Source organism: Saimiri boliviensis, chromosome 12 (assembly GCF_048565385.1).
Source record: "Saimiri boliviensis isolate mSaiBol1 chromosome 12, mSaiBol1.pri, whole genome shotgun sequence".
In the NCBI taxonomy this organism is placed as follows: domain Eukaryota; kingdom Metazoa; phylum Chordata; class Mammalia; order Primates; family Cebidae; genus Saimiri; species Saimiri boliviensis.
Genome location: NC_133460.1, coordinates 94,806,826 through 94,823,306, shown reverse-complemented (window position 1 = coordinate 94,823,306; position 16,481 = coordinate 94,806,826). Strand labels below are relative to the sequence as shown.

The following is a 16,481-nucleotide window of genomic DNA, read 5'->3' as shown; positions in this document are numbered from 1 at the left end:
CTCAACAATCCTGCCTTTTAAAATCCTTTCATAATGCAAAAAGCAGTCATTGTCCTGGAGATTAAAAAGGCATTTCTCCAGGAGTTCTCATCCCTTTTCTAAACAGAAACTTGAGTCGCAATGATGTCAGAATCCTTTAGTCATAATGCACTACAGTAGGTTTTACCTGTACCTTTTTGAGAAGGAGTCTCACTCTGTGGCCCAGGCTGGAGTGCAGTGGGTGGATCTCGGTTCACTGCAACCTCCACCTCCCAGATTCCAGTGTTTCTCCTGCCTCAGCCTCCTGAGTAGCTGGGACTACAGCATGTGCCAACACGCCCGGCTAATTTTTGTATTTTTTAGTAGAGAGGGGGTTTTACCATGTTGGCCAGCCTGGTCTCAAACTGCTGGCCTTGAGACCAAGGCCTTGATCGACCTTGGCCTCCCAAAGTGCTGAGATTATAGGCACGAGCCGCCACACCCAGTATCCTATAGAATTTCTTAAATGAAGGCTTTATAAGATTAATGTAGCATCAGTTTTAGTCATTATTTGGTCTTACTATGGTCTTTAGTGATTATTTGGTCTTTTCTATGTATTAGGCGCATGCCACCATGCCTGGCTAATTTTTTGTATTTTTTTAAGTGGATAAAGGAATTTCATCATGTTGGCCACAGTGGTTTCAAACTCCTGACCTCAAGTGATCTGCCCACCTATGCCTTCCAAAGTGATGAGATTACAGGTGTGAGCCACTGCGCCTGGCCTACCTGTACCTTTTAATATAAATGTCACTCAGGTGTTTTATAGGGTACCCCAAATAAGGTTAGCAAAGACTAAATGGGAACTTCCAGACTTGTTTGCAATTTGAATAATACTGTAGCTAAAGGGATGCTCCCAAAAGTTAGAGAACAGATCATGAGAATGGCTTTGTGTCCTACCTGAAGCAGTTAAGATTATTAATAACATGGGACATTAAACCACATTCAATTAGGTTGTATGGAGTTACCAGTCAGACAGGGTCCTGTTTAAACTGCAGAACAAGAATAGCAATTATAATTCAAACTGCCATTTGATTTGGCATTGATACTAATTTGGTATCAACATAGACATTTAGGAGATAGCTACCTCTTAAAAGGTGTAGACACCCAATTCATGGTTTTGCCTTCATAAAGAAGGATGGTACAAAAAGAACTCGGGTATTCTTCATTCACAGTTTTTATTTCTTCCAATTAACTTTTATGTCTTCAAAGTTGATTTATCGTCTTTTAAAAAAGTAATACTTAATACAATCTACCCCACCACCCCAAGGAAGACAAACCCAGGGAAGGAGTAATTTAGGGGGCAGTTAAAATATGCACTATAGATTTATAACAACTGCTTTCCAGCCCATAATCCTGCACATATACAACAAAATGGCAGCACCTCAAGTTTATCTGAATGAAGGCCCAAATAATGCAAGTGAAGGCCATGAGAATAACAAAACAGGACCTTAGTCACTGGCTTCATTTACTTTCCATAGTAGCACAGTCTTCAAACTGTCTCACACTTGGTCAAGAGTAAGCAAATACAGAGATCACATCTCATCTAGTAATAATTATAAGTGAAACGAAATAATTTGCCAGGGCCACAGAAATGAATTGTTTTGTCATGTTTTTCATTAAGTCCCTAGCACCTGAAACATAGCAAGTTCTAATACTGGGCTTCTAAAGGCATGCAGTTTTTCACTCACAACTACTTCAAATAATTTCTTACACTCAAACAGCACAGTCAAGGAAGAACTTCCAGTGGCACAGGAAGAGCACAAGAACAAGTATATGCTGAGGCATAACATATGACCAAGATGGTACACTATATATAGAAGCAGTGAATGCTGTCCCACTCACAAAGGGGTAGTCTAACATTAACACACAACTCAACTGCACTGCTAAATATGGTTGTCTTTATTTTCTTTTTCTTTGCCCAGCCCTATCTAAACATAAAATAAAACTACAGGACTGAAATTAACAATCCATTAAAATCAGCAATAAGTTATGAAAATCATAAAGCTTTTTTTTTTTTTTTTTTTAAGTAATTAAGGGTAGTTAAATTATTTAAAGTATACAAAGTCCAAACAGCCAGGGGTAAGGTCTCCAAGAAGCCTTCCCAGGGTAAGGGAGAGGACCACAGGGGAACCTTGGAGTTTGAAAGACAAAGGGAACACATGACATCAAAGTGCAGGCTAGAAATTTCACTTAGAAGAAAATAACATTACTGAAAATATTTGTAAGAGTAACAATAGCACCTGCACAGTGGGACTGTGAGGAAGAGAGACACGCCTGTAGGAAAATGAAGCAACAAATCTTTACATTAAAATGAGACAAGTGCCGAACTTAACTATGTTAACTATGATAGTGTGTCTACTATAGATATCAGATGGTTAAAAGCTGGTAAAAGGTAATGATTCTAAAAGAAAACAAAAACAGCATTGACCTTTTTTCTACCTAGCCCAGACCTCATTCATTTTGTGCACTATAAAGAGTGAATTGTGAGGTGTTTTATCATTATCAAATGCTGCATCAAAATAGATGATTTTTCCCCATGTGTTTTTCCACTATAAAAGACATCTATTTTTTTTTTTATGGATAAGCTTTAAAAAGATGTCATTTTGGTTTTCAACACATATAAACAGTTATCAAAATCTGAAATAAAAATGCTGTGGCTCAGACCTTGGCCTGCTAATCTGCGTGCACAACCCTTCTGACCCACGCAGACACAGAGGCACGTGGAGCTTTTCCTTCTGGCCCCCCAATCCATACTCATAGGCCTTGTATGATAGAGGCTGTCATGCATGGACTGCTCCCATGTGGCCTAAGGGCAGCGGGATGGAGAGCTGGCGGTTGGGTGCTCTAGTGCTAACAATGCAGGATAAGGGTAGCTTGCTTAGCATGGAATCCAACAGAAAGCTGAGCTGCATGATGATCCCTTTCAAAAGGCTTCATGGGAGTCTCTCCTTTTGCAGAGCATGAAATGAGCTTTTTTTTTAAAAAAAAAAATAAAGAATTGATCATCCACAGGCTTCGTGATAATTGTCCCAGGCTGTTTTAATAGCTCTTTAGCTATCCAAGATTAATGCCTGATTTTCTTGTCTTTCAATTAGTTATTTTGCTTTTAGGACCATAAAGCTCAGGAAGGGTTCCTAATCCCATTCTTAAGTGTGTCTACTCAATGTAGTATGAGCAAACTAGAAAAGAGAAGAGGATGGCATCTCCAATGTCCTCTTTTCAGCTAACTCAATCAAATCAAAATTTCACACATTTTCTGCTGCCATTAGAAATTGTAATTTTCCAATATGAATATTCTGAATATTTGTTCTCCTTGGAAGCCTCTGCCCCACTTTTTGCTAAGTATTTGCTTAAATACAGGTCCTTTGACCCTTTTGTTCAAGTATAGTTTTGTTTTGTTTTAAAGAGGAGACTGCATCATGAACCCAATTTAAGAGATTGTATTGAATTGGCCCAGTGAATATTTTGCCCTGCACTGTTATGTCATGCTGGGTTCTATGAAGTGAATGAAAGTTTGACACTGGCACTGGAGTAACCCTCGTCACTCCCAATACTCTGCAGGCTGCTGTGGTCATCAATGTCACTGATGCTGGTGGTACTTATATTGTCCACTTCTCCATGGGAGAACTCTGTGCTTTCAACATCCACTTCAATCTCCTCTGCCAAAGGAAAAAAAAACAACAAACCATTAATAATTGATACAGTATACCTTCAAAAACTAATGGCATGAGGAAAAGAGGTAAAAAAGAAATGTTATACAACAAGCTTATTGTCAGTGATCCCCGGAGAACTGAAGAACTGAAGGTGGAGACAGGAATATTTTTTGACAAGGAGAATGTCTGGTTACAGTGGTGGTCTTAATTTAGCCAGCAAATTTACTAAATCCTTTGACGCCAGTCCGTCTGGACTTCCCACTAAAAGCACTTGGCATATTTGGGAATTAGTGCTAAATATTAAAAGTTCCCAACCCCCAACTGGTTTAAGAACATCTGTTTTGCATTAAACAAAGTAATTGTCAGTTCTGTTTATTAATCAGGGTTGCCTTAAATGATGGGCAGGAACATAAACTTAGTATAGGCAAACTAGAAAATTTACCCATCCAGGCCTTTGGTGGTACCATTCTACGGATAGTTCAACAGACTTCTAGTATTCATCATAAAGATCTTTGACTATTCAGTCAAGCCAGTCATTATAAAGCAGATTTTGAGGGCTATGTCTTAGATTTAATTTTCTTGCATCAAATATAGGTTGAAATAAGGGCCTGAGACTTAAAAGTCTCCAGATTATAGTGAGATCCATTTTGGTGGTGGTATATAGACTTAAAAACCAAACATTAAAAAAAAATCCAAGTACATATTTGACTCAGCTATCAATATATAATCTTGCTGGGCACAGTGGCTCATGTTTGTAATCCCAGCACTGGGAGGCTAAGGCAGGAGGATCCCTTAAGTGCATGAGTTTGAGACAAGCCTGGGTAACAAAGTGAGACCCCATTTCTACAAAAATAAAAATAAAAAATAAAATGCACACAAATTAGCTAGATACACTGGGTGAGCCAGTATTCCCAAATACTCAGGAGGCTAAGGTGGGAGGATCAATCTTGAGCGCAGGAGGTTGAGGCTGCAGCATGCCAAGGTCTCACCACTGTACTTCAGCCTATGACAGTGAGACCCTGTCTCTTAAAAAATTAAAAACCTTAATTGTTAAATACTATTCAGTCACCAATAATATACATAAAGCAATACACGTGTTAAAAACAAAAAGGAGTTAAAAAGTTGTTTTCTCCCATCAGAGCTAGAGTGAAACCCAGGATTTTTCAGTTACCTTAAAACAAACTCAAAGCCTGATGTTTCACATTTGGCACTGACAAAGTGGATTTGGCTGGGTGCAGCGGCTCACACCTAAGATCCCAGCATTTTGGGGAGGCCAAGGTGGGAGGATCACGAGGTCATCAGGAGTTCAAGATCAGCCTGACCAATATGATGAAACCCTGTCTTTACTAAAAATACAAAAATTAGCTGGGCATGGTGATGCGCACCTGTAGTCCCAACTTCTTGGGAGGCTGAGGCAGGAGAATTGCTTGAACGCAGGAGGCGGAGGTTGCAGTGAGCCAAGATCACACCACTGCACTCCAGCCTAGGCGACAGAGCGAGACTGTCTCAAAAAAAAAAAAAGTAGATTCTTGTGAGGCCAAAAAGACAGGGTAAAGCTCTTTCCCGGAGTATACTCTTCAAAAGGGCTTGTTGCTTCAAAAGTTTTAGAGATTTTAGACATGTGTTTTTAAAATACAGGCTGCTATCCAAGTAATCTATAAATTCGTTAACTATTTGCTCTATATCCATATTGCTTCAGAATCCATTGTTTCCCAGCACCACTGAACACTCATCCAGCCTACAACTAGAAAATAATAACAAGGCACACTATCCAAAATAACTTGCTGAACTCAGTCAAAGTAAAAATGATGGCCAGCACAGTGGCTCACACCTGTAATCCCAGCACCTTGGGAGGCAGGAGTACTGCTTGAGCCCCGGAGTTTGAGATCACTTGGGCAACAAGGCAAAAGCCCATCTCTATTTTTAAAAAATTTTAAAATACGTTTTAAAAATTAAAACAAGTAAAATGAGAAACTGCTTTAGCCAAGTATGCCAGAGATGTTAACTAAAAGCCCCTGTAACACTAGGAAAAGGAGGTTACCAGCTCAAGATAAGGATGGTACTTGGTAAGGTACCACGAAAGTAAGGTACACTGGGAACACTAAAAAAAAATGAGAACTACAGTAGTGAAAATAAACCGTCCTCTGAAATTTGGAGGTAATGGGGTGGGTACCAAGGTCTGGGTTATTTCTGCTATACCTAATTCAGGGTTATTTCTGCTATACCTCCCCATCACTCATAAATGTAGCATGTCCTTCATGTTCTTGCTACTGCCTCTGGTATACTTTTCTTGAAAACTGAGTGCCACATAAAAAGAAACTTTTACATAGAAAAATAACAAAACAAAAAACTCCTAGGGTTGTGTTAAAAAGGGTCAAAAAACTATTTGAAAGGCTTCTAACTCACCAAATCTGGGACAGTTTGAGCATTCAAAAGAATTTAAAAGGATGACTGTAATAGTTCGGAACACATTCAGTACAGCAAAACATGAGTTCATGATATAATCAAAAAACAGTAAAACCAAAACTTGTTACTTCTGGAAGTTGATATGGTACCAATTCTGCTGAGAAAACTGATAAAGCAAAAAACAAGACCAAGCATTTATCCCTCCTTCCCTGTATGAACTTTATTTCAGAATAACCAAAAAGTCGATGAGGAAGTGTTTATAGAAAAACAGTAAATATAAGAGGAATGACACAATTGGAATATCACTATTGTATAACACCCAATGAATTAAGGGCAATAATTTCTAAAACAATTATTAAGTTAAAGGCTGATATATTTATATAAATGTATTATAATGACCTTACCTGAATCTACTTATTGATCTATTATTAAAAGTGTGACAACTAGACACAATATTGATGCAACACAAAGTACAAAGCACCACCTATGAAGTATTCTGCATTTACCAACCAGTTTACAATAAATATAAGGGATATAACATGTTAAATGATACCATGAGGATTCAACCAGCCAAATCTAGAATGTGGGAAATTCTGTAAGAAAAATGACTCAGTCTCTTGATGTTTAAAAAAATATGTATTTTGGTATATTTATATATATATACACAGAGATCTATACCTATATATTCATTCATGTTTTCTCTGCCAAAGAAGTCTTTTTGAGATGTTATGTAGAAACCAGTTTTTTTTTGTTTCTACCAAAATGGTGTGGAACAGGAAAAATTATTATAGATTAATATCTTAAAAGGCACATAAAACAAATGGAATGTGGCCTCTGGAGCCTGACTTAAATATACCAATGGTAAAATGCCATTTTTGAGACAAGTGGAGAAAATTTATCACAAATCGGATATTAGATGATATTAAATTAGATTATCTGATTTTATTATTTGTTTGGTATTATAATAGTATTATAATCATATTTTTAAAATCCTATTTATTTGAGATACATACTAAAGTATTTAGGGGCAAAATGATGTTATCTGGGATTTGATTTAAAGCATTCCAGGAAAAAATACTGAGGGTGAGGGTAGTGAAGAATGGATGAAACAAGAATGACAGAATGTTGACAGCTGTTCAAACAATGGTAGGTATACAGGAGTTCATTATTCTATTCTACCTTTAGATATGTTTGAAAATTTCCACTTAAAAAAGTCAAAAACAACAAACAAAATCAGAGTCCTAAAAACAAACAAACAACCCCCTGTCACTTGTCTCATATTTTAGAATCCTGAAAAGTTCATGAGCTCTTTTCCCCAAATGTAAGGCTTCAAATCACCAGTGTTCACCTCTGGGATCTTTTAATGTGATATGAAGCCTGATGTGGAAACTTTAGAAGAACAGATCAGTAAAATTCAAACCATTATTTTTTGGTTGACTTCTGTTCTTTAATTCTGTCAAAGACAAATATTTTAGGATAGATGGAAAGAGAAAGGACGTGGTATTTTTTAAACTCTACATATAAAAATTCACTTCACCAGTAATAAAAACATTATCATGTATCTTCCTGACAAAATGGATTGAGAAGGGCACAACATCATTTCTGTGACATTCCTTGCCCAAATGTATATACTCAATCTAATCATTTGAAAACATCAGACAGATCCAAATTGGGGGACATTGTATAACACAATTGGCCAATATTCTTCAAAAGTGTTATTGTCAGGAAAGAAAGACCAAGGAACTACCTAATGCAATGTGGGATCCTGCATAGGATCCTGGACCAAAGTATGCTGGTGGGGAAACTGGTAAAATTTGAATAGAATCTGTAGATTACTTAATAGTACTCTATCAATGTTAATTTGCTGGTTTCAATAATTGTATTGCGATTATATAAGATGTTAATGTTAGAGAAGCTGGGTAAAGAGTTACATGAGAACTACAATTTTCTATAGGAAACAAAACTTTCTGTAGTCCAAAATTATCTCAAAATAGAAAGTTAAAAAATATATATATTTTTGAGGGAAATTTCTCCTCAACCTCATGGATTTACCTTCCCTGTGCCCTGAACTATGATCATAGTGATGAGAGAGTTCTGAGTATTTAACTTCATCTTAAAACAATACTACTATACAACTTTCACAAGGAGTAATTCAGCAATTAACAGTGTATCTGAATAGAAAATCCACAAATATGTTCAGTTTACCCCTACTCCTTAAAAACCTGTAATTAAACTTTTAGTAACTGTCTTAACTGCATCATATATATATATATATATATATATATATATGTATATGTATTCAAGAAAACAGTTTTATAGTCCACACTGGCACTGCTAGACAATATTATGATCGCATAAGACCTAGAATATTACAGTTGGCTAAAAAGAAAGTAAATACACTGCCTCCCAACATACCACCTACAGAGATATTTAGTATTTCATTATAGAAGAGGCAAGCTGCCTACCTCGCTCTGAATCAGAACGATCTGAAGAAATAGTTGATCCAATGCTGTCCATTCGTATTCGTTCCATCTCCTGAGGACCCTGCAGCTGTTCCAGTCGCCGCTTTAAAAATCTCTGTTCTCGTTCCAAGTTCTCGAGCTGGTGCTGGCTCTTCCTTTCAGCTTCTTCAAGTTTCTGAAATGAAATGATGTTTACATTTGTGTATAGTCCAGTACAAACAATAAAACCTATTCCTTCTTTGGCAGAGAAAACATGAATGAATACACAAACTGTGTGTGTAAAAATATACACATTGTTTAAAGCCTCCAAAATGTGAATGTATATAAATACGTATTTTTAAAAATAAAAAATAGTTCTGTCTTTTCCTTTTCTGTGTATGTAATGCATGCTACGTTACTTGAACAAGATGGACTTCTAAAAGCCTGTAAACTAATCTCCACGGAGAAACTTCCTCTGTGTGTTATTTGATGGAAAAATACTGAAGGACACAGCCAAATGAAGTCATCTCCACCAGAGGGCACAACTGCCTTCCTTCTGAATATGAAGAAGGTAACTGTTATTTTCCTGGTGTTCCCGGCTCTTCAAATGGCCATGCTGTCAAAACAGTTTAGTTTAATCAGGTTATGTTGCTCCCATCAGATTAGCTGATAAGTTTTTAGAAAGATTTCTCTTGAGGTCATTTATTAAAGAGGGCATGGCGAACTAGCTGATGTATATGAATAGGAATCACTGCCAATAATTAAACCGGAACTGAGTGAATTATGCAAATCTGAAAGTAAAAATTCTCACCTTGATGTGTGCTTTGGCTTTGTTGAGCAAACCAAGTGTTGTGTGCCTGGTGCAGTCTGGTCCTAGTGGAATCAGAACTTTTAAGCGTTCTAAACAAAGGCGCAGATGAGCTCGTCTAAGAAAGACAAAAAGTCAACACAGTCTGGATATTCCACTAGAAATATCATAAAACCTATTTTCAGATAAATAATTTGCATTTATTCAGCCTATAGGGTGGATGTTACACCCCTAATTCTCCACTTTCGAAGAATCCGCAAGTGTAGAGGGTGGTGGCATTTCAGTCGCTGCTATTTCTGTTGTACTCTGTAGACAACAGTCACTTTAGATTATTATCCCCAATGGTTATCTCTGTCAAGATGGTTTATTTTTTAACTCACCCCATAAACTGTCTCAAATATATTAATATGGAAGTGTGAAAAGATACCAGGACAATTTTTTTTCATCTTGAATAACTAAAACCATAGGCAAGAGGAGGGGTTTTCAGCTGTGGTACCTCAAGGGAGTATAAAATGCTCGTAAGTTTATATTTCTTCCCTCCTACCTTTTACTTGCTTGCACACACAACCCACACATACACAACCTACCTCTCTTACATGTTGTTGTATATTAGGTTGAACCGTATGAAATTTCTGATATTCAACCATTTTTCACTTAAAAAAATGGTGATTTTTTTTATACTCCAATACAACAGAAACAGCAAAATTCTATTGTGGCCAACTATGGTAGGGTTTAGACAGGGTCAATTCTAGCCACAGAAATAACCCATAAAATAGTCCCCTGCTAACTGTACTAGCTTATTAGCTTAATTTTTATTTTTCTCTTTTCCTCTCTCTACCTACCTCCAATCCACAAGGACAACAGGTGACAAAAATTCTTTACTGAAAGTCACTGCATTCTCTAATCTACCCTTCCCATGGGAAAGTTGAAGGAAATTTCACCTCAGCCTCCTGGATTTACCTTCCCTCTGCCCTAAAAGAACTATGATCATAGTGACGAGAGAGTTTTGAGTATTTAACTTCATCCTAAAACAATACTACTACACATCTTTCACAAGAATTAATTCAGCATTAACAGCATATCTGAATAGAACATCCACAAATATGTTCACAGTTTACCCTTAACTCCTTAAAGACCTATAACTGAACTTTAGTAACTGTCTTAACTGCATCAAGAACAAAATACACACCCTCCATTTTCTTCTGAAAGAGGACCAAAATGGTTTTGCTAATTCACACCAAACTATGCACTTTCTCTGTCTTAATGCACAAGAAATAATGTCAAGTGAAATGCTTAAAGGCTAGGAATTTGAAAGAGGGTAGGAGAAGGCAATAAGCAGCCAATTATGTCATGACAAGCAAGGATGATTAAGGGTAGTGAGGTCAGAGGTTTGGCTGATGAATTGTTAAGACTCTTTCAGCACCTACTAACCCAACTATAGTTAAAGGTCTGACAGTATTTCCATTCCACATTTCTTTATTGAGTTCAATACCTCAAGTCTAGTAATTGGGTCCAGGCTGAAACCTGACATAACTAATGTGGATAAAGGAATCCCTCAAAGTATATCCATGGATTCTACTTAATGATACTTAACAACTTCAAAGTCACTTTCCTCCCCTACTATCCTACCCAAATGCGCTGAAGCTTTAGCAAAATGTTCATTTTTTAACTGAAAAATTTCTTAGGTGATGATTCTCAAGTGATCACAGTGCTCTTGTGCGGCAGACCAAAAAAGCAAACAAACAGCAGAAACAAAACACCAGAGTAAAAAGTGTCTTTAAACTCTTCATTAAGATCATTATGGCATATGAAAACAGTACTCATATGATCTGACTGAAGCATGGAAAAAAGACTGGAGGTTACACTAATAATTAGACATTCCAGCTTTAAATTTAGTCTTATAAAAATAAGTCAACAAAGCAACTAATAAAGTTAACAAGCACCTTACTGCAAAAATACCTTATCTATTTTGTTCAAATTACTTAACTCCAAAGCTTCAGTATATATAAGAATTACCTTTTATTTTTTATTCTTTAAGAAACTTCAAAATGAGCTGGACAGGTGGCTCATGCTTGTAATCCCAGCATTTTGATACACCTAGGTGAGCGGATTGTTTGAGGCCAAGAGTTCGAGACCAGCCTGGCCAACATAGCAAAATCCCACCTCTACTAAAAATATAAAAATTAGCCAGGCATGGTGGAGCACGCCTGTAATCCCAGCTACTCGGGAGGCCGAGGCACGACAATCGCTTGAACCCAGAAGGCAGAGGTTGCAGTGAGCTAAGATGGTACCACTGCATTCTACCTGGCCCACAGAGTGAAACACTGCCTCGGGGCGGGGTGGGGGGGGTGAGGAACTTCTAAATGATTCTGTAAAGTTTCCCATCAAGGAAAAGAAAGGTGGGTCTAGTTTTTGTTTTGTGATACTTGCTAAAACCTAGAATGAAAATAACATATTAAAATATCTTTTTCTCTCTTTAATCATTCCATGTATTTATTGCATGACTTTTACATACTCAGCACTTTTCCAGATGCTTGAGAAGGAAAAGTTAAAAAGAAATGTTAACTTTAAGAGTTTAGACTACAGAAAGAAACATACTGTTTTGTCTCATTTGGTCCATACTGAATGAGTCATACAGATATCAAGGACAACAGAATCTGAATAAATGGAGAGATTGTAATTGGAGGGGGTAGACTTATGAAAGAGGTTGAAATTTGACTTTGGACTTAAAGAATATTGAATTTGTCTGTGAAAAAGCAAGGATTTTCTATGTAATTTTAAAAAAACCTAAATGTAGAGATTGGGACCAAGTTTAAATGTAGAATTTAAAATGCCTTATTTTCTCTCCTTCAAGGGAACACACCTGAACTGGAATTCCATAAGGAAATAATCAGCTAGTTTCAGAAGCTGTCTGAGGATTTGCATAACACTAACAAATCAGGACATTCCCAGACCAAGGTTTGAAAAATGCCTAAATTAACAGGGAAGGCAGAATGCCCTAAAAGATATTTTTTTATTTAGCCACTACTGCACATTTCTTCAGTCAAATAATTATTCATCTGCTCTGAAACACAACTTACACCAAGAAAATATACCCTGAGATATCTCACAAAGGCCAGTGATGCCATTCTTCATATTTTGTAAATACAGTCCTCCATAATTGATGTTAATAGGAAGGATGATCAGTGAATTATTTCCTCTGCTCTTGTGGAGACAGGTGTACTTGTGGAAGATAAATATCATTTCCGTAAGTTTTTATTTAAATGAAACAGGCATTTGGAGAGTAGAATAACAGACAGTTAATGGCAGTTGAAGAACGGCAGCTGACCAAGAGGGAGAATCCCATCCAAATAATGCACACATTTACCACAGGTGCTTAGATGCCACTTAGGTAAACATACTCTTCCAAGAGCAACAGATGCCCCGTAATTGTAAAGTGGAAAGAGTTAAATCAGAAAATCCATTTTCCTGAACATGGAAATTTTTTTCTCTCCCGCAAATTCTGGGAACAGGAATTGTATGGCAAAATTATTCTCCCCTTGCAATGGTGCTGCTCTCCACCCTTTCCCCCATAGTCTCCCCGTTGGTAACCAGACGGCAAGCTTAGCCACCAGTGACCTACAAAGGCATATCTTTTGATGCCATCTGGTCCTTTCTTTTCTTGCCTTCATTCTCATGTGACTGGTAGCTCAAGAGCCTCCTGTATGAGGATGCCAACTCATGGGTGCTGTGACTTTCCGGGAAGGAAAGAGGACAAGCAATAGAAGAAAAGGCTTGGTTTGATAAGAAAATCCTTATTCACAGGCTGGGCGCAGTGGCTCAAGCCTATAATCCCAACACTTTGGGAGGCCAAGGTGGGTGGATCTTCAGAGATCAGGAGTTCGAGAGCAGCTGGGCCACATGGTGAAACTCTGTCTCTCCTAAAAATATAAAAATGAGCTGGGCGTGGTGGCACCCGCCTGTAATCTCAGCAGTAGCTAAGAAGCACTAAGGAAAAAAATTCCAAGTATCATACGATGATGTTTTTCAAGTCTCCAAAGGACAGAAGAGTTAACATAGAGAATAAAAACTCATTCCTCAAGGAGAGCAGAAGAGGCAAAGAGTTTTTAAAAAAGACAGAGAATAAGGACTCATGAAAGGCATGGTCCTGCACTTCTAGTAAAAGCAGAAAAAGGAGGACAGGGAAAGTCAAGACTGTTGTTCTGAATATTATGAACACTAGACCAACAGCAAATAGAAAAAGCTTGACACTGAAATATTTATAGAACTAGACTTACTGGAAAATGCCTTTTTTTTTTTTTTGAGACAGAGTCTCACTCTGTCTCCCAGGCTGGAGTGCAGTGGCACTCAGCTCACTGCAACCTCTGCCTCCTGAGTTCAAGAGATTCTTCTGCCTCCACCTCCCAAGTAGCTAGGACTACAGGCGTGTGCCACCATGCTCGGGTAATATTTTTTTGAATTTTTAGTAGAGATGAGGTTTCACCATATTGGCCAGGCTAGTCTCAAACTCCTGACCTTTTCATCTGCCTGCCTTGGCCTCCCTAAGTGCTGGAATTACAGGCATGAATCACTGCGCCTGGCCGAATGATGCTTTTTAAAAATTTAGCTCCTTGCTGAACATTTATTTAACACAAACTTATTTTAAAAATGCATGAACAGCTAATAAAAACTATAAAGTGGAACTCTTTCCTACTTTAGCTGAGTTATAGTAAAACAAAGTTAGAATTAGGTACTGCAGCAGGAAGTGCCCTGTGAGAAAACAGGAGTACCCTTGCTGAGAGAGGGGCTTAGAGAATGAAGAGATACCAAAGTACTTTTATTTTCAAAGACACTTAGAGTTCTGTTTTTAAGTGAGATTTTAAAGTGGGTTTTACCCAGGGGAAAAGGTAATTCCCAGCCACTAACCCTGTTAGAAGAGTCCTATCAAAATTAACCACACCTTCAAAAAGGGCAAGCCCCTGTGGGATAAACAACAATTAGAGTCTGTTTGGCTTTTATTTTGGTAGATTGGGATCATTTTTCTCTGGGGAAACCAATGCTGCTTTTGATTTCAAACCCTGTAACCTCTACTGCCAACATGATGTACCACAGAACATGAAGGGAAATGACTTTGCTATAAAATGGGCTCTACTAGTAGCTATGATATTTAAAGCACAGGTATATCAACTATAGGTAGCACCCACTGTTGTGGGAAGAGAGAGGAAAGAATATCCTTTCAGAAAAATCTCTCAGTATCATTTGATGATGTTTTTCAAGTAGTCTTTCAAAACTCTCATCCCCCTGTCCAACAATAAGAAATCTAACCCTCGCCTGGCCCCACCAACGATCCACTGGCAGATGCCTTTGGAGGCATGGTCCTTCAATGGAACTTGCTTATCTTCCATTCTTCCACTGTAGGATACCTAGACTTTACCAAGTAACTAAATCAACATGAAAAGCTAGTCAAGTGATGGAGTCAGTGCTTGTATTTTCCTCTCTGCTGAACGTTATGCAAGGGGCTGTGAGTCCTCCCATGAGCCACCTTCTTCAAAGCTGCAGTGGCTTCTGGCCAGGTTTCCCAACACCCCACACACTCCTGCACGTGACAGCAGCTAGCTGCTTCTCCTACACATTCTATGTACCAAAGTGTCTCTAAAACTTACTGTGTTGAGAACTTTCTAAAAACCCAAATTTACCCCCCTAAAAAATCCTGCCTGCCTGTTTTCCTAATGGAAAAATGACATTAAAAATGGATCCTGATATATCAAAAGCATATTGTGGCTCATGAGTTTTATTTACTAAAACATATATGGAGAGTTTTATTTACTAAAACATGTATGATCATGTTCTGCTGTTCAGCTTATTCTGTTCATAAAATAAGAAAGTTAGACAAGCTATTTCTACAAAATGGCATCTGATAATTATATGTTTCACCTACAACTCAAATATTATTTACTTCACAGAAAATAGACTATTAACTCCCATGTAGTAACTTGGCAAGTGGCATGTCCCTAGTGTCAGATCTGATTGTGGCAGTCATGGGACTCAATGATGACAGGAATAAAAACTTAGGAAAATAGCTGGGACTCTCTTCTCACTTTTCACAAAGAAACACCTTTCACTTAAATAGTCTTAATTGGTATCTTATAAAATAATCAAATAGAAATATTAATAAGTGTTATAATGAAGTTGCAAATTATACAAATTATATATAACATATAAAATAATACAAATTATTCTGTCACATTGTCAGCCTCAACATGAAAGAGCTTATTTGTATACAAATGAGAATTAAAATGGTTGAGATACATGTTACTTATTCTTGAGAGACTTTTTAAAACCACTTTCTTTCAATAAAATCTAGAGAGTTCTTAGCATAGACTACATATACCTCTAGAGGTATTCAACACTAAGCTAGAGGATATTTGAGGACACAGGGTTGTACTATCCTTTCCAGAAGTCATACTTTTTTCAAAAATTTGGAAGAAAAACATTTTACATAAAAACAAGTACAGATAATGCAAAATATGTTTTAAAAGAAGACTTCAAATTTCACATTATTTCAGACAAGCTGAGTATTCCTTATGTGAAATGCTTAGGACCAGAAGTGTTTTCGATTTCTTGTTTTTTCAGATTTTGGAATATTTGCATTATACTCAGCTGAACATCCCAAATCCAAAACTCCTAAATCTAAAATGCTCCAATGAGTATTTCTATTGAGAGTCATGCTGATGCTCAAAATGTTTCAGATTTTGGAGCATTTTGAATTTCTAGACTTGGGATGCTCAACCTGTAATAAATCCCAGGACCTCCAGGAATCGATGTTCAAACTGCTATAGAAAATCACTACAGATCACTATGGACTCTAGAATATCAATCATTTCTTTTTTTTTTTTTTTGTCTGAGACGGAGTTTCACTCTTGTTACCCAGGCTGGAGTGCAATGGCGTGATCTCGGCTCACCGCAACCTCCACCTCCTGGGTTCAGGCAATTCTCCTGCCTCAACCTCCTGAGTAGCTGGGATTACAGGCACGCGCCACCATGCCCAGCTAATGTTTTGTATTTTTAGTAGAGACAGGTTTTCACCATGTTGACCAGGATGGTCTCGATCTCTTGACCTTGTGATCCACCCGCCTCGGCCTCCCAAAGTGCTGGGATTACAGGCTTGAGCCACCA

At 37.6% G+C, this 16,481-nt stretch overlaps 1 protein-coding gene across 6 annotated transcripts in view; it reads right to left on the bottom strand.

Annotated features, from left to right (window-relative positions):
- Positions 1-1,176: 1,176 nt before the first annotated feature.
- The window catches only part of MXI1 (MAX interactor 1, dimerization protein), a 76,976-nt gene continuing 61,671 nt past the window's right edge, over positions 1,177-16,481 (bottom strand). For 5 of the 6 annotated variants that reach the window (XM_074382865.1, XM_039465106.2, XM_074382863.1 and 2 more), the window contains 3 exons: positions 9,330-9,444; positions 8,543-8,714; positions 1,895-3,677 (listed from right to left, as the gene is read on the bottom strand). In XM_074382865.1, coding sequence (XP_074238966.1) covers positions 3,514-3,677; positions 8,543-8,714; positions 9,330-9,444 — 451 coding nt within the window. In that variant the 3' untranslated portion in view covers positions 1,895-3,513. Of the gene's footprint in view, positions 3,678-8,542; positions 8,715-9,329; positions 9,445-16,481 lie in introns of all 6 variants that reach the window. The other variant, XM_010333003.3, reaches the window with a different exon arrangement.